General features: G+C 35.8%; 1 protein-coding gene across 13 annotated transcripts in view; it reads left to right on the top strand.

The window, feature by feature from the left end:
• The window catches only part of PHF14 (PHD finger protein 14), a 240,606-nt gene that overhangs the window by 87,620 nt on the left and 134,507 nt on the right, over positions 1-18,479 (top strand). For 12 of the 13 annotated variants that reach the window (XM_034668347.1, XM_034668327.1, XM_034668335.1 and 9 more), the window contains 2 exons: positions 15,461-15,511; positions 15,636-15,757. In XM_034668347.1, the coding sequence (XP_034524238.1) occupies positions 15,461-15,511; positions 15,636-15,757 (173 nt within the window). Of the gene's footprint in view, positions 1-15,460; positions 15,512-15,635; positions 15,758-16,349; positions 17,485-18,479 lie in introns of those variants that run through there. The other variant, XM_019807452.2, reaches the window with a different exon arrangement.

Here is an 18,479-nt window from a genome sequence, read left to right on the forward strand (position 1 = left end):
TTCTTCTTTGCCAATTTGGATACCTTTTATCCCTTTTTGTTCTCTGATTGCTGTTGCAAGGACTTCTAGTACTATGTTGAATAATAATGGCAAGAGTGGGAATCCTTGTCGTGTTCCTGATCTTAAGGGAAAGGCTTTCAGCTTTCCCCATTGAGAATGATATTCACTGTAGGCTTTTCATAGATGGTTTTTATGAAATTGAGGAATGTACCCTCTATTCCTACACTCTGAAGGGTTTTAATCAGGAAAGGATGCTGTATTTTGTCAAATGTTTTTTCTGCATCAATTGACAGGATCATATGGTTCTTGACTCTTTTCTTGTTGATATGATCTATCACACTGATTGATTTGCAAATGTTGAACCACCCTTGCATCCCAGGGATGAATCCCACTTGGTCATGATGGATTATCCTTTTAATGTACTGTTGAATCCTATTAGCTAGGATCTTGTTGAGAATTTTGGCATCCATATTCATCAGGGATATAGCTCTGTAATTCTCCTTTTTGATGGGGTCTTTGCCTGGTTTGGGCATCAAGGTAATACTGGCCTTGTAGAATGAGTTTGGTAGTTTTACTTCTATTTCTATTTTTTGAAATAGCTTTAGGAGAATAGGTATTATTTCTTCTTCGAATGTTTGGTAGAATTCCCCTGGGAATCCGTCAGGCCCTGGACTCTTGTTCTTTGGGAGGTTTTTGATCACTCCTTCAATCTCTTCATAATTAATTGGTCTGTGTAAATAATCAATTTCTTCCTGTTTCAGTCTTGGTAGTTTATAGGTTTCCAGGAAGGCATCCATTTCTTCCAGGTTGTTTAATTTATTGGCATAAAGCTGTTGATAAAAGTTTCTAATGATCCTTCCTATTTCATTGGTGTTGGTTGTGATCTCTCCCCTTTCCTTCCTAATTTTATTAATTTGGGTCCTTTCTCTATTCTTTTAAATAAGTCTGGCCAGCGACTTATCGATCTTATTTATTCTTTCAAAGAACCAGCTTCTAGTTCTGTTGATCTGCTCTACTGTGCTCCTGGTTTCTAATTCATTGATTTCTACTCTAATCTTGATCACCTGCCTTCTCGTGCGTGGGTTAGGCCTGTTCTTCTGTTCCAGCTCCAGCTTCTTGAGGTGAGAATATAAAAACTGCAGTTTAGATTTTTCTATTCTTTTGAGTGAGGCTTGGATGGCTATGTATTTTCCCCTTAGGACTGCCTTTGCAGTGTCCCATAGGTTTTGGACCAATATGTTTTCATTCTCATTGGTCTCCAGAAATTGTTTAAACTGATTTTTAATTTCCTGGTTTATCCAGTCATTCTTGAGCAGGATGGTTCTTAGTTTCCAAGTGTTTGAGTTTCTTCCAAATTTTTCCTCATGATTGAGTTCCAGTTTCAAAGCATTGTGGTCTGAGAATATGCAGGAAATAATCTCAATCTTTTGGTGTCGGTTGAGACCTGTTTTGTGACCCAGTATACGGTCTGTTCTGGAGAAAGTTCCATGTGGATTCGAAAAGAATGAGTATTCTGTTGTTCTGGGGTGTAGTGTTCTATATATATATCTATGAGGTCCATCTGGTCCAGTATGTCATTCAAAGCTCTTGTTTCCTTGTTGATTTTCTGCTTAGGTGATCTGTCTGATGCTGGGAGAGGAGTGTTGAGGTCCCCTAGTCTTAACATATTATTATCTATTTGTCTCTTTATTCTGGTTAAGAGTTGGGTTGTGTTTTTAGCTGCTCGCCTGTTGGGGGTATATATATTTATAATTGTCATATCCACTTGTTGGGTACATCCTCTAAGAATAATATAGTGTCCTTCTGTATCTCTAACAACAGTCTTCAGTTTAAAATCTAATCTGTCTGATATGAGAATTGCTACCCTAGCTTTCTTTTGAGGTCCATTGGCATGAAAAATGGTTTTCCATCCCTTCACTTGCAGTCTGGATGTATCTTTAGGTTCAGAATGAGTCTCTTGTAGACAGCAAATGGATGGGTCATTGTCTTTTTATCCAATCTGCAACCCTGTGGCGTTTTATGGGAGCATTTAGGCCATTCACATTGAGAGTGATTATTGAGAGATATGATTTTAATGATGTCGTGTTGCCTGTGAAGTCTTTGTTTCTATAGATTGTAAATTTCTGTTCTGTATCACTCTTGGGGCCTTTTTACTTTTATAGAACCCCCCCCCCCCTTAATATCTCGTGTAGGGCTGGTTTGGTGGTTACGAATTCCTTCAGTTTCTGCCGATCCTGGCAGGTCCTTATCTCTCTATCAATTCTGAATGACTGCCTTGTTGGATAAAGGATCCTTGGCTGCATGTTCTTCTCAGATAGAGCTTTGAAAATACCCTGCCAACCCTTTGTAGCCTGCCAGGTCTCTGTATACAGGTCTGACGTTATTCTGATGTTCCTCCCTCTGTATGTAAGGATGTTCTTCCCCCTGGCAGCTTTCAATACTGTATCCTTGGATCTGATATTTGTGAATTGTACTATGACGTGACATGGTGTAGGTCTGTTCTCATTGACCTTGGGAGGGGTCCTCTCTGCTTCTTGGACACGAATGCTTGTTTCCTTTGCCAGATTAGGGAAGTTCTCAGCTACAGTTTCTTCAAATATCTCTTCTAGACCTCTCTCTTTCTCCACCCCTCGGGAGTGCCGATGATTCTGACATTGGAACATTTCATTGAGTCAGTAATCTCCCATAATCTACATTCTTGAGATTGGATTTTTTTTTTTTTNCTGACATTGGAACATTTCATTGAGTCAGTAATCTCCCATAATCTACATTCTTGAGATTGGATTTTTTTTTTTAAGATTTTATTTATTTATTCGACAGAGATAGAGACAGCCAGCGAGTNCCAGCGAGAGAGGGAACACAAGCAGGGGGAGTGGGAGAGGAAGAAGCAGGCTCATAGCAGAAGAGCCTGATGTGGGGCTCGATCCCATAACGCCGGGATCACGCCCTGAGCCGAAGGCAGACGCTTAACCGCTGTGCCACCCAGGCGCCCCGTTGAGATTGGATTTTTTTTGAGCTAAATTTCTGTTTTAACTTTCTCTTCTACCATCCCATCCTCCAATTCACTAATTCGTTCTTCTGCCTCATTTACCCTGGCCGTCCAGAGCGTCTAGTTTAGACTGCATTTGATTCACAGCATTTTTAATTTCTGCCACATTCGCTCTCATTTCCGCCCTTAGAGATTCTGTATTCTCGTTCATATTCTCGTTAGTATTTTTCACAAATCTACACATCATCTTGACCATTGTTACTCTGAACTCCATTTCTGACAATTTGGGGACATCCATATCCATCAGTTCTGTGGCAGTGGACACAGACTCGTTATCTTTTCTTTGCTGGGGGGGATTTCTCCTCCTCGTCATTCTGATCAGGAGAGGTTGCGGGGATGCCCAGAGCCCAAATTATTGACCAAGACCCAGGCAGTGTGCACTTGTTTTATAAGGACCTTAGGGATGTGGGCTTCTTGATTTTTCAGCCTGTCTTCTAGGGGAGGGGCCTGCCGTGCTGATACTCAGGCAACCCAGTTTGGGTAGAGTCACCCTGTCCCCTGCACGGGGGGATGGGGATGGGCACAATGTGAGCTGGTATTTCTGGGCTTTTGTTCTCTGTTGGCTTTCCCTGGCAGTTTTCTGTGACTCCTCTGAGAGTCAGAGCAGCAGTGGCCGTAGCCTAGCCTCTGTCTCAGAACAGAGGGATCGCAGTCCACTCTCCACTGAGCTTTCTTGGCCACTTTAACTCTGTTTCTGTCGGTGCTGCTAAAAACCCTGCAGCGGCCCGAGTTGTGCACCCCACAGCCGCTCTTCCAGCCCTCACTTCCAAGGTCGGCAAGTCTCTGTCCTTTGTGCTTCTAACACCGCCAGCTGCCCCCGGTGTCCGCGCACACTCCCGAGCTCCCTGTTTCAGTGTGGTTTGCGCGTGCTCCGGAGCACCGGTTTTCAGTCTGGTTGGGTACGCACTCCTGATCTCCCGGTATCAGTCCAGTTCCAGTGAGCGCTCCCGGCTCCTGTTTTCAGCCTGGTCACGCGCATGCGCTCCTGAGCTCTTGGTTTCAGTCTAGTTCGAGTATGCACTCCAGAGCTCCGGTTTTCAGTTTGGACGCTTGCGCGTTCCCAGGCTCACGGTGTCAGTCTTCTCCCTTGCCGGTGCCGGTCTGTGAGTCCGGCCCGATCCCCGCTGCAAATGGTTACTGCTTCCCGGCGCCCGTGCGCATCAGCTCCCTCCCCCTTCCGTTTATCTTCCGATATCTGTGTGCGGATTCACATCTCCCCACTTCGTACCTCAGTATTCAGCACTGGAGATGTTCGTTTGTAGAGATCCAGATGTACCTTCCTGCTTCTCAGGCTGATTCTGTGGGTTTTCAGGATGGTCTGGTAGATATCCAGCTCGACTCAGGGCACCGGCTAAAAAAGGATCTCTGCCGCCGCCACCATCTTTTCTCCTCCTTGCAGAAAGCGGTCACTTTTCTGTTCATAGAGTTTCTGCTACTCTTTTCTTTGTTCTCCAGTTGCGTTCATAGGTATTCAGAATGGTTTGGTAGCTCTCTAGCTGAATTCCTGGGACCAGATGAACTTTAGGTCTCCTGCTCCTCTAGTCGTTGGAATCAATCCTTCTTCCTTCCTTCCTTCCTTCCTTCCTTCCTTCCTTCCTTCCTTCCTTCCTTTCTTTTTTAACTTCTGGGAGATTTTCTCAACTTTATATTCCAACTCTTTTACTAAATTTCTGATTTTGGGATGCATGTGTACTTTCATTGTTCCTTTTTCTTTTAATAACAGATGCTCTTATTTCATGATGACAAAAACTTCTTTTACCTCTTTAGGAATATTCATTGTAATTACTTCTCAGTTTGTTTCTTTTAATAACCTTCATTGTCTTTGTTTCCTGTGGATTCCCTAATTCTGTTCATGTTTGTCTCTTTCATGTTGAAGCTTTGAGATGACTGGCAATCTTAGATGTCCACTCGTATATTTATTTAATAGTAATTAAGTTTATGTGATGCTGTTTCCCCTATACGGATGATTTTATGATTGGGGCTTTTTTTTTTGAGAACATCTTAAATATCAGTATCTGTAGTTTTTTCCACATCAATTCAGTAGAAGTATCCTCTTATCTTCTAACTGGAAGGTATAATTTTGACTGTCAGACTCTTGGACAGGTCAGGAGAAGGGGGCTAAAAACCTCACAGTTCAGAAAGCAGAATTCCATGTAAACTATAATTTCTCTTTGCTACATTACTGCTCCCTTCTCTGTGCCTGATAATCTCTCCTGTAGAGTCTGTCTGGTTTTTTTCTCCAGAGGATAGGCCTCCTGTGTCTGGTGGGAGAGGAGTAATCTCTTGACAGTATAGGGAAGGAGTGAAATCCCTTATACCTTTATGTTACTGAATTTTGACCCAAAGTAGCATTTTATTTCCTTCCTATATAGTGACTTCCACAGTGTGGTAAGTGGAATAATGGCCCTCCAAGGATGTCCATGTCATAATCCTCAGAACCTGTAAATATGTTCTCTTACATAGCAAAAGGAACCTTGCAGGTATGACTAAAGTTATGGACCTTGAGATAGAAGGTTAACCAGAGTTATCCATGTGGGTCCAGTCTAATCACATAAGTACTTAAAAGAAGAGGACCTTTCCTAGCTGTAAATAAGAGGGAGATGTGGCTATAGACACTGGGTCAGAAAGTTGCAGCATTGCTGCACCAGAAGATGGAAGAAGGGGGCCATGAGAAGGAATGTTGATGCCCTCTAGGAGATAGAAAAGTCAAGTAAACTGATTCTTCCCTTAGAGCCCCCCCTGAAAGAAATGCAGCCCTGCGAGCACCTTAATTTTAACCTAGGGACACCCATGTCAGAACTGTAAGGTAGTGCATTTGTTTTTTAAGCAACTGAGTTTATGATAATTTGTTACAGCAGTAATAGGAACTAATACAGAGTAACTTGTACATTTCTTTTCACATTTAAAATTAAAATGGGACAATGATTTATAAAACTGTTTTTACTTGAAGCCGTGCATGTTGGAAACAAATGACACATTCTTTCATATTTTTGAAAAGTTCCAGTAGTACAGTAGTTTATTCATACTCACTTAAATGTTTTATATGTCATTAAATGATGTAGAGTCAGTAGGTGAATTTTATAGTGCTTAATTTGTTTTTTCAGCACTGATGGATGTTGAAATTTTGAAAGGCATTTTAGTTTTATTTAGGTTAAGTTAAATATAAAAATCATTTATGTGGTATTGGTAAATTGGTTCATTATTCTTTAAAGTTTGCTATAGGGACGCCTGGGTGGCTCAGTCGTTAAGCGTCTGCCTTCGGCTCAGGGTGTGATCCTGGAGTTCTGGGATCGAGCCCTATGTCAGGCTCTTCTGCTGGAAGCCTGCTTCTTTCTCTCCCACTCCCCCTGCTTGTGTTCCCTGTCTCTCTGGCTGTCTCTCTCTCTCTGTCAAATAAATAAATAAAATCTTAAAAAAAAAAAAAAGAAGTTTGCTACAATTAAAATTATCTTGATCAACTTATGGCTGATAATTTTTTTATATCAGCTTTATTGAGGTATAATTCACATACCATGCAATTCACTTATTTAAAGTTGTATAATTTCGTGGTTTTTAGTAAATTCATAGAGTTGTACAGGCATTACCACAGTTAATTTTAGAATATTTTTATTACTGTGCCCCCCCCACCCTGAATTCCTACCAAAATCCCTATACCCATTAGCAGTGACCCCATTCTCTACTCTCCCAACCTCAGGCCTTGGCAACTATTAATTTATTTTCCGTCACTGTATTTTGCCTATTTTGGACATTCCATATAAATGGAGTAATGTAGGAGTGCCTAGGTGGCTCAGTTGGTTAAGCATCTGCATTTGGCTTAGGTCATGATCTCAGAGTCCTGGGATCGGGCCCCACATTGGGCTCTCTGCTCAGGGGGGAGTCTGCTTCTCCCTCTCCCTCTGTACACATGTGCTCTTTCTTTCTCAAATAAATAAACCCTTTTTAAAAAATGGAATAATATAATATGTGGTGTTTTATGACTGGATTTTTTTCACCTAGCATAGTATTTTCAGGATTTATTCATGTTATGGCATGTGTCAGTACTTTGTTTCTTTTGATTTTTGTATAGTACTCCATTTTATGGCTATACCAGATTTTTAAATTCATTCATCTGTCACTTGATGGACATTTGTGTGTTCGTTTTTGTTTTTCACCTTTTGGCTGTTAACAAATCATGCTGCTATGAATATTCATGTACAAGCTTTTGTGCGAACGTGAGTTTTTCACTTATTTTAGTTGTATTCCTAGGAGTGGAATTGCTGGGTCTTATGGTAACTCTAATTTTAGCATTTGAGAAACTGCCAGACTGTTTTTTAAACTGGCCGTATAATTTTCTATTCTCACCAGCATTGTATGAGGACCCAAGTTTTTCTACATACTCACTAACATTTATTATTGTCTGTCCTTCTGATAGAGTAATTCTAGAGGACATAAACTGGTATCTCATTATGGTTGATTTGTATTTCTTTGCTGGCTAATGACACTGATTATATTTTAAAAAGAAAAATATGGTACAGCCCCTTCTCCCTCTCTTTCATCTGTGCCATATAACAGTGCTAAAATGATGTTTCTAGTTGGACTCTTAAACAAATGAAAAATGACTGATATTACACATCTGTTGTAAAGCTTTAAGTAATCCTCTATTATTATTTCCCTCATCCCTAATTTTAGTTTGTATGAGCTAAGCAAACAAAACCTAATGTGATAATGTGATGAAATTCCAAAAAGATACTCTGGGAGATAATTGGAAGATTATTGCCAGGCGCCTGGGTGGCTCAGTCAGTTAAGCATCTGCCTTCGGCTCAGGTTATGATCCCAGGGTCCTGAGATCGAGCCCCACTTAGGGCTTTCTGCTCAGCGGAGAGTCTGCTTCTCCCCCCGCCACCCACAAATTAATAAATAAAATTTTAAAAAAGAAAAATGATTATTGCCATGGCACTGTTTTCTTTTGCTGCCCTTATCACAATTGGAATTAATTTTTTGTATGTTGTTAGTTTAATAAACGAACAGCAGAGACCCTTTACATAATAGAGACCTAGCTATTTACTTTAAATATTTAAACTTTCGTGATGTGAATGCTAGGTTAAGTTCAGACAGTAAAATGGACCAACAATTAGAATTGCCTTACTATGGTACATGCTGCCTCATTCTTTGGAATAGTTGAAGCTATATGACTGTCAGGGATATTTTATGAAGAATTTTCCAAATTGGGTAAAGAGAAGGGATTATATGAACTAATACTTAATTTTAATTTTAAGATGTATGTGAAATAACCATGATTAAATCCCAGTTCCTTTGACCTCAGTATCTTATGGATCCTTCTTTACATTCCTAGTCTAATAGCCATTTTATTGTCACAATTATCAAGTGGCATAGTTACGCACATACATCTTGCCTTCACTTAAAATTCTAGTATCTTACTTGGATCTTATATTTAGTCATTTTAGTAATGCTTTTGCTACCATCCTTGATTCTTTCATCCTCTTGCATCCTCTTTCATTCTGTTTTTTTTTTTCCATTCCTGCCTGAGAGTTACCAGTTAAATGTGTTTTTTGAGAATTTTTTGTTGTTAGTAGGCATTTTCTCTGTACCCGTCTTTAGGATGAATGTTGAGTTTTACATCCTTAGTAATGGTATTAAAAATGACTTACCCCTAAATTTAAGAACAATTTTGACTATAGTTGAGATTTTTAAAGATCTGAATATTATTTTATTTTTATGTTTCACCTTGGTTGCACTTACCATATTTATAAGTAATTATTCGTGTAATTAATTAGTATCTGTAGGCTCATGGACATGAACTCCCATGTGAATAGGAACTGTCCGGTTTACTACTATATGTCTGTTGCCTTCTACAGGGTTTGGTTCACAGAAGGTATTTAGTATTCCACAGTTCTTTCTGTCTTTCACTGTGGCTGTACATCTGAAGCTAGTGTACTTTGGAAGAGTCTTTTTTCTAGCTTCTTACTGTTAGGAAGGGAATTGGTCCTTTTCTCCTTAATATATTAATCATAATTCATTCGCGAAACTACAGAATCACTCAAATGCAGCCTGGGATAATTTTGTGTAAGTGTCTTGTTATTTAGACATTTTCTCTGCATTATTTTTTCTGTGGAAACTTTTCACTTGCTTTTATGCAAGGTAATTACTTTTGAAGAAAATATAAATTAGCTTACCTGTGTCCCTTTTGAAGTTATTTTAAAATTGATGTTTGTACTTTTTGGCATATTTTCTAATAACTTTAATGTAACTTGAAAGCTTTCAGATTTTCTTTTCGTTTTCTTTACACTTTATGTTATCTAGTGACTTTTCATCTTCTATACAAGTGCCAGAGGACTTATTGGGGCCTATCTTCTCAAAGTCTTTTACACACATGCATCATCTTCTACTCTCTTTGAAGTTGTACATCTTTTTTCCCATCTCCTACATTTTATTTTGTTTTATAGATCTCCTTTTTTGGGAAAATAAATGCAATAAAAAGTCAAAATAGCTTTTAGCAGCTTTGACTATAACCATATTGTCTTTCAGGATGCACCTGTTGTTATAGATCATTATTTTGAAAAAGTCTTAAACACATGGTTAAACTGTTTCCATCTAACTTAGAGTATTGTCGATAGTCTGTTCCAAGTGGCATTCTTAATTTGAGAGATAATCAAATATCTCAGAGTTTACTTTCATTACATTTGTTTTTATTTTTTATTTTATTTTTTTTAAAGATTTTATTTATTCGACAGAGATAGAGACAGCCAGCGAGAGAGGGAACGCAAGCAGGGGGAGTGGGAGAGGAAGAAGCAGACTCACAGCAGAGGAGCCTGATGTGGGGCTCAATCCCATAACAGCGGGATCACGCCCTGAGCCGAAGGCAGACGCTTAACCGCTGTGCCACAGGCGCCCCAATTACATTTGTTTTTAAACTAATTTTACACAGGTAAAATAGAGGCCTATTTGACAAAGTTAGAGTCCCAAGACTTCAAGAAACTCGAATATGTTCTATGTGTGTGTGTCTGTGTGTGTGTATAATTTTTGATGCTAGTTTAGTGGAAACAGAAATGTTTGGACTCAGCCCTATTGTGAAATGACTATAGGTTACTGTGCATTGTTTCTTGTTGTCTTTGTACTTTTTAAATTAAATTATTGCAGTTCTGGGAAGAAAGGGTTATATATGGAAGCTTTATGTAAAAGAGTTACAGAGTCTCTTATTAGACTCAAGGTGACCTCTGCGGTACTAAACAGATTATGTAACCTCTGTTTGTTATAGATCCTTAGAAGAAACCCTGGCAAAAATTTTTGTGGTGAACTGGACTATATTTAACTCACTTTGGCTTACTTGGAAGAGACCTACTATGGATGTCCTTAGCTCAAATAATCCTGTATAGAGCCTAAAGGCTCCTGTAGTGCTTTTTGCCCCTTGGAAATCTTATCATTTTTATTTACTTCCTGGAGTGTGGAATAAGGAGAACAAAGAATAGGCAGAGCATCAGGATTTTACTTATTTTGAATATACCATTATTTGTGAGAAGGGTTTTATGGAATCATTTATTTATTAATATGTAAAATGTGTAATTTGTTTTCTAGTTTTAGGCTTGTGGTTATTTTAATTTATAGTGTTAAGAAAAATTGGTCATAATTTTATTCTTCAACATACTTTCCTAACTCTATTAATATAAATTAAATTAGATAAAAACTAAACTGTACAGCCATTTGACAAGAAAGGAAAACACTCACTTATGGTGATCACCATTCCATCTGTTATATGCCAGTAGCCAGTAGAAACAGATGGTGCTTTATTCATACCTTCTTTATATGTATAAAAATTTATATTAAATATTTTATGAGCTTTGATATATGACTGTTCAGTATATTGTTTTATAATTGGAAAACATTTCGTTTTTTTAGGAATTTTATATAAATTTATGTAAAAAAATTAAAAATGAATTATGTTGAAGGATTTTTGTAAAACTGCCACACAGCTGTTGGTATTTATTCCTCGGCATAAATCTGAATTTTAGCTTGACAGAGGTTTTCAAGGTTTGACCTAATTGTCCTAATTACCATTGAATTTGGAATTTTGTTCATGAAGAAGCATTTTCTCTTTTTTTATAGAAATTAAACAGGGAAGCATTCCTTATGTTTTTTTTCTAGCTACATAGAGCTTACTTATTGACTGTCATAAAAAAGATCCATTTTAAATTTAGAGAAAACAGTACACAATGAATATGTGAAACCCATCTTAGTGATATTGAAGATGTTGAGGCACTGTCTTTTAGTTTTAAATTTAGTTCATTTGTCAAATTAATCATTCTAACCTTGGGAAAGTCATCATGCACCTAACTTCATTGTAAATTAAACTAACCCCAGCACTAAAGAATTAATTAAAATTTGTTACAGGTTTTCTAGTCAAAGTGAGTGAAGTTATTGAAACATTTAATTATTTGTTTCAGATGAATAAACTATTAAAATGATGCTTGGTAGCTAAAAGTACTTTACTCCTTTTTAACTTATATATGCATTGTCTGTAATACTATGCTACTCTCTTTGTGGATATTTTATCACCTTCTCTTTTCAAGAAAATGTGCCATAGGCAGATAAAGAGCCAGGTGATCTATGCAGTTCAGATTGTACTTGTTTCTTAGGCAAATAAAATTCTTACAAAATAACAACACAGAAAAAAAATGGAAATACATCATGTTTTGGAGTGAGTTTCAAACTTTCATTTACTCTTAATACCTTAATAATTACAAAAGAAAGCACAATTTACATTTGAACCCTCAGTCATTTGGAACTTTGAGGTAATACATCTGTATTAAGTTCTAAAGCATATATCTTCCTGGTTGGAGGAGTTGGTATTATGAAAAGTTGTGTTTAGATTAAATCCTCTTTTTTGTTGTTTTTTTGTTTTTTTGGAAATATTATTAATTTGATAAATGCTGAAGAAGAACCTTGCTATATTTTACTTTGGTAATGGACCATGTTAGTCATTGTACTGTATAGAGTACCAAATTGGGTAGAATAGTGTCAATTTAAGGTATCGAGGTCTCCTCTTCATTGGGTAAAAGTCTCTACTTGTTTCAAAGTAGAATTCTTCCTTTAGGCATCACAGTGTTATAGTTTATTTAAGTATTCAGGTCAGAATGAGAGATTTGTTTTCTTGTAATAATTTTACTCATCCCTACTTGGATTACACTATTAACCTTGGATTTGGCAGGCAAGAAAAATCACTGAATTTAGAGTTAAGATACTTGGGTTTGCAGTTTACTTCTGTCAGTTACCAGTTGTGTGATAACCAGGTCACTTCCTTGGACCGCTTTTTCAGAACTCTAAGACGCTCTAATTTCATATTGCTTATAACACCTCTGTTTTCCTGGCTGGAAGTTATGTTTAGTTACTTAAAATTACCACAGGAATACATCATTGATTATCATTTGATAATAAGTGTACTTAATTTAAAATGACTGTTTTAGATAATTATAAATACATTCACTTTAAAAATAGCACTTTAATAAGACATATACTTCGAAGAAATTTATACAAAAATTTAGCTATGTCAATGTGTGATAATATCACTTATTGACATTATGCCTTATGATATTCATTACAGTATGGACATTAAAAACTTCCAATTGATGGATTCATACCAGAGGTTTAAAGATTTAAAGTATTAATAAGAAATGGTAAATTATTGGGACACCTGAGTGGCTCAGTCAGTTAAGCGTCTGACTCTTGATTTCAGCTCCGGTCATGACCTCCAGGTTGTGAAATTGAGCCGCAGGTCAAGCTCCTTGCTGGGCATGGACCGTGCTTAAGATTAAGATTCTCTCTCTCCCTTTACCTCTGTCCCTCCTCTCTTCTCTCTGTCTCCCTCTCCCCCTCCCTCCCTCTTGAAGATCTTGTAGATCTTCAAAAGAATTGAAAACATGAACTTAGTGCACTGACATCTGTTTTAAAAATTAATTCAATGATGATTCAAAAATTAGTAGTAGTTTGCTACTAGATAAAGTAGTTCAAAAATTAATATATATGTACTTCAAAAATTAATTCAGTGGTTAGATAATTTAAAAAAACTAGTAGTAGTTGACTTCTATGAAAAAAAACAAACCCAACTACTAGTAGTTTACTTCTAAATAAAGTAGTAAACTGAATTGCTACTTTATTACATAAAGATGGGTTGAATGAAGAGAAATATGGAAATGTGTGAGGCCTTTTGAGCATTCTTAGATGTTTAGAGAACTGAAATAAGTCATTTCAATGTTTTCCCTTTTTTTTTTTAAATAAAATTTTATTTATTTAAGTAACCTCTGCACCCAACGTGGGGCTCAAACGAATGACCCCAAGATTAAGAGTCACATCCTCTTCCACCTGAGCCAGCCGGGTGCCCCAGATATTTTCCCTTTGATATCGGTTATTTGGATCACCTGATTGAAATGCCCTTATGCATAAATTATGCAAATTGAAAACTAGATTACTGGAGAAGGGAACAATAATTTATCCATTTTGTCAGCTGTTTTATCATTTTCATTATCTAGTATAATTATAAGTTTTAATCTAACCACTTATTTATTTTATTAAAACAAATTTATTGAGCTTTTATGTAATATGTATTGCATTAAGTTTAATTGGTTCTAGAAATATGAATATGATATGGTTCTTACCAGTTTTATGATAAATTGTGTTGGAGGACAGAAGTTGAAGCATAAAGGACAGGAATGTCAAGAAAGGAAAGATGAATATGTAAAGAGCTAGCCTCAAGGTTTTGGGTAGAACTTGGATAAGTGTTGTCAGTATTAAGGGCTCTTTTACACTGATGTTCTCAGACTTTAATGTGTGTATAATTTCCTTGCAGATCTTGTTAAAAGGCAAAATCTAATTCAGTGTGGTGAAGTGAGCATGAGCTTTGATGTTTCTGACAAGCTCCCAGGGCATGCCAGTGCTTATGAGCTATGATTGATATTTTGAGGAGCAAGACTTAGTGCTGTTTTTTAGAAGTAAGAATAGACATATGTAGGGCCTGCATTTAAAGCCTTTTCCTGGATATAGTCTTACTTTTTCTAACTTATTCCATAATGTAAGTAGAACATACTGATAAGCAATACAAATGTAAATGAATGCATAGTTTATAAAAGTACTTCTTTTGAATAACTAATTTAGTCAGCTTTTGGTTATCTTTGGGCAGATGAAACAGTATGCAATTAGCCATGGTATTAAATAATAAGAGAGTCAATATTACAAAGAATTGAAATAACAGTAATTTAGGAAAACATCAGTGTACTTGTACTAGACACCGGTTCTGTTTAGGATTATTTGGTACCTATTCTAATTTGGGAATGTTCCTTGATCTGCAGTCAGACAAAAGAACTGTGGGAATGGTGCCTCCTTTCTCTTTCATTCTCTCTGAAGAACTATGGCCTGCACGTGGGGATTATAAATCTACAGAGGCTGGGCAATGTGGGTGGAGATTTTGAACGTATTGAATGCAAATATTACCGTATTTTTATTACTTTTAGCATTTAGATGTCATCTTTCTAATGGTAGATGTGTTATGAAGTATATAGGATGTAACATTTCAACGATACAAGTTTAAAATAAGTCATTTACACCATATTTTAGTTAGGTGTTTTTTGTTTTTGTTTTTTTTCAAAGTGGGCTCCATGCCCAGTGTGGAACCTGAGTTTTAGTTAGTTTTATTTCATCTAGGATTTAGGGACATCTGAGATCTTTTACTCCCACTTTTTAATGGCAGTTGAAAGCTGGTCGGTTATGTTATACAAACATGTATGTACTCTACACACACACACACACACACACACACACACACACACACACACACAGGTATGAGTCCAGGTTTAGCATTTCGGCTACAGAGGTCATGGAAGTTACGAAAGTTTAAATGCTCTAGGTAAATCATAATTGTGTGACATGTATGAAATGTTGAGAAGTATTCCAATTGATTTTGAAGAACTTACTTTTCCAATCAGATAGTTGTGTAATTTAAAAGTAAAGCGCTTGTAAAGTGTATTTAGTCATGTTTTTATCTCTTGTGACATATTGTAACATAGTACACTAGAGCAATACAGTATTAATTAGAAATCCTAATTTTCTTTTTCTTTTTTTTTTTAAGATTTTATTTATTTATTTGACAGAGATAGAGACAGCCAGCGAGAGAGGGAACACAAGCAGGGGGAATGGGAGAGGAAGAAGCAGGCTCATAGCAGAGGAGCCTGATGTGGGGCTCGATCCCATAACGCCGGGATCACGCCCTGAGCTGAAGACAGACGCTTAACCACTGTGCCACCCAGGCGCCCCAGAAATACTAATTTTCTAAGTGCTTAACTTAAGCATTAACATTTAACAGAGAATATTTATTTTTATTATTAATTAAACATTAGATATTTTTGTGGAATTTTTTTTTTTTCTCAGAGAACCAGAGGACGAAAGCGAAGCTTCATTCCTGAGGAAGAAAAACATGAGGTTGGAATAAGTTAAGCATTTTTTACAGTCTAAACTTTGAGAAACTTTCTTGCTTAATTTTTTTCTTTTTTCCTCATATCCTGATTTTGTTTTATGTTTTGTTTTGTTTTCCCTTGTATGGCAGGAAAGAATTCCTAGAGAGAGAAGGCAAAGGCAGTCTGTGTTACAAAAGAAGCCTAAGGCTGAAGATTTGCGAACTGAATGTGCAACTTGCAAGGGAACTGGAGACAATGAAAATCTTGTCAGGTAAATTGGATGCTGAGACTTTGTCTTTCGGGGATTAAGATTCCATCTTCATCATTTTCTCATCACAGATATAATGGGGGAAAAAATCACAGTATAGGACCTTCCTTAAAATCTTATTTAGTGGAAATAGTAGTTCAGAAACAGATTTCATCCAGTTATTAACCTGCCACATATGGTTATTCTCTGGCTTTAGGTGTAATTAAGAGTGATAATCTGGATTTTGAACACAAAAACAATTTTCTCTTGACAGAGCAGTTGGTAATGCTCTGTATATAGAGGCTACAAAAATAATTTGCTCTAAACACTTTATTCAGAGATTATTATTTTATTTTATAAAACAATAAAATTACTAAGTTGTTACATATTATAAAAGTTGAAGTTTATTAGTAATAATGATAAGACAGATTCTTTTTTACTGACAAGGGTTTCATTAGTACTTCCTTACCATTTATCAAAACGAATGTGTTAAATGCTTCTCTCATGAAATAAAGAAAGGTGAAAAGATGGCCTAGATAGATTTTTTGTTTTGTTTTGTTTTGTTTTCTTCTTTGTTTCTTTGTTTTGCTTTGGTACTTTTTTTTTTTTTTATCAGACATAATGCTAATCAGGAATCTCAGCTGATGTTGCACAGTGACTATTCCTGAGGGTCCAGAGACTGCTATTTTTAGCCTTTGCCTCTTTTGCTGAGATGAAGAAATTACTCAAAGCCCTGGGTGAGATGGAGGAGTGGGTGAAGTGGGTGAGCAAAAGGAGATCTAATTTAAAAGTAGCACCATTCTTTCAAAGGACAGCGACACGAAGAGTCTTTTAGTATGTTAAGGAAATCATTTCTGATTTCTTTCAAAAATTGACTTTTGATAAAGCCCTGTGAAATTAACTCAGGGCACAGAAATTAAATGTTTCAAAAAGAATGAATTGTTAAAACATATATTAGTACTGTTAAATCATTTTAAATATTTGCTTCCAAAATGGTGTCATTGATTTGTCATTAAAAATCTAATTTCTCTTTGTTTTAATTCCTCAAATAAAGGCATGCAGTTTTAAAATTTTATGAGTTTTTTATACTATCATTAAAGAATGAAAAGAAAATAAAAATTCCAGTGAAGAAATACAAAGTGCTTCCATAAGGTTAAGAAGGTCTATCATGCTTGGTCATTGTTCTCTGAAGTAGTACATACAGAATGTCATTAGAGCTCTCCTGGAGATGAAACTCATTTAAATTTTGGATAGAGTAGTTCCTGTATCAGAAGATACAGATGAGTAATTCTGACCACAATACAATTTTCTTTATGTTAAAAAAAAAAAAAGAAATCCCAACCATAACATAGCATGATGGAATGCATTAAACAATAAAAATAAATAAAAGAAAAAAAACCCATTAAACAGTCTTATATAATGAACAAAAATTCAATCTAAAGGAAATCCCCTTGGGGTTGAGGGTTGCATTGTGGGGCATGATCAATTTGAAACAGTAATTAAAAACTTAGAGAACTGGTTATTCTCTCTTTCATTATTTGAAACTATGTAAATATCAATCCTCTTATTTATTTTTTCAAGATAGGAAGATGATTCATGACATTTTTGCTGTAGGACCTATACATTTTTACCAGGTTTCTATTTATTTTATTTGCTTGGTCATATATTTGAAAGAACCTCAGACATAAGTTAAATTTTTATTTTAAAAACCACTTTGTAATAAGAGCATCTCCAACACATCATATTTTAGTTGTCATTAAAAAAAAGTAGGTACAATCTTTCTTCGATTCTTGATGAGATTTTTAAAATAGTATTAGCCTTTCCTATCATTTATTTAATTAATTTCTGTTATAAAATTTCCATTCCTAATTGCATTATTATAATATGCCAATGTCTGGGATTTTGTGGAAAGTCTTCTGGAAGGTAAAGATATTTTTGTTACTCTAGAAATGATGAATATTCAGTCTTCTTGGTTTTGCCTTGTTAAGAAGATAACATCACAGATTTTCTGCAAAGGTTTTAAAGAGGTAACGAAGAGGGAATTAAGTGTTTTATAAATATTATATATTAATGTTTTTGAGGATAAAATAAGCTGCATATAAAGCAATCCCATAAAATGTTTTATGATTATAATGTGATTCTTCTGTTAAAAAAAATACATATTCAGTTTAAGCACTGTTGCTCTTGGGTAAAGAATAATTTTTTTTTTTTATGTAGAATTTCATGTGTTTAAAAAGGTAATCTTATAAGTTAATATCAGCCATTTCCCCTAACATCTCTTTTATTTTCTAATTGGTACCATTATTGTTTGCAAATCACCCCCCCCACGAAGTCTATACTTTTATGATTAAGTTGCATTTAAGTATTACGTACACATGCTATTTTTAACTTTAATTTTAAGACATTTTAAATTAGACTTTGTTTTTCCTAAAGATATATTTCAGTGCTTAGTCAGAGTTACATTATACTTATTATGTATGTCTATTAGGTTCTCTTATAAAATTAAACTTCTTAGGTGGTAATTTAATATTTTGCTTAATATACTATATTTGTTTTCTCAATTTCCTTTGAACTAATGTACTTGACTCTCTAGAACCTGCTGTTAAGCAGCTTTGATTTTTGAAACCACACTTCTCTATGTAATTCAGGCTATTTAAAAAAAAATTCTTAATTATTTTCTTGGCTTTTTCAGTTATTTGTATATGTGTATATGTGAATTTACATGTGTAATTTTTTAATATCATTG

The sequence above is a fragment of the Ailuropoda melanoleuca genome, chromosome 1 (assembly GCF_002007445.2).
Source record: "Ailuropoda melanoleuca isolate Jingjing chromosome 1, ASM200744v2, whole genome shotgun sequence".
Lineage (NCBI taxonomy): Eukaryota > Metazoa > Chordata > Mammalia > Carnivora > Ursidae > Ailuropoda > Ailuropoda melanoleuca.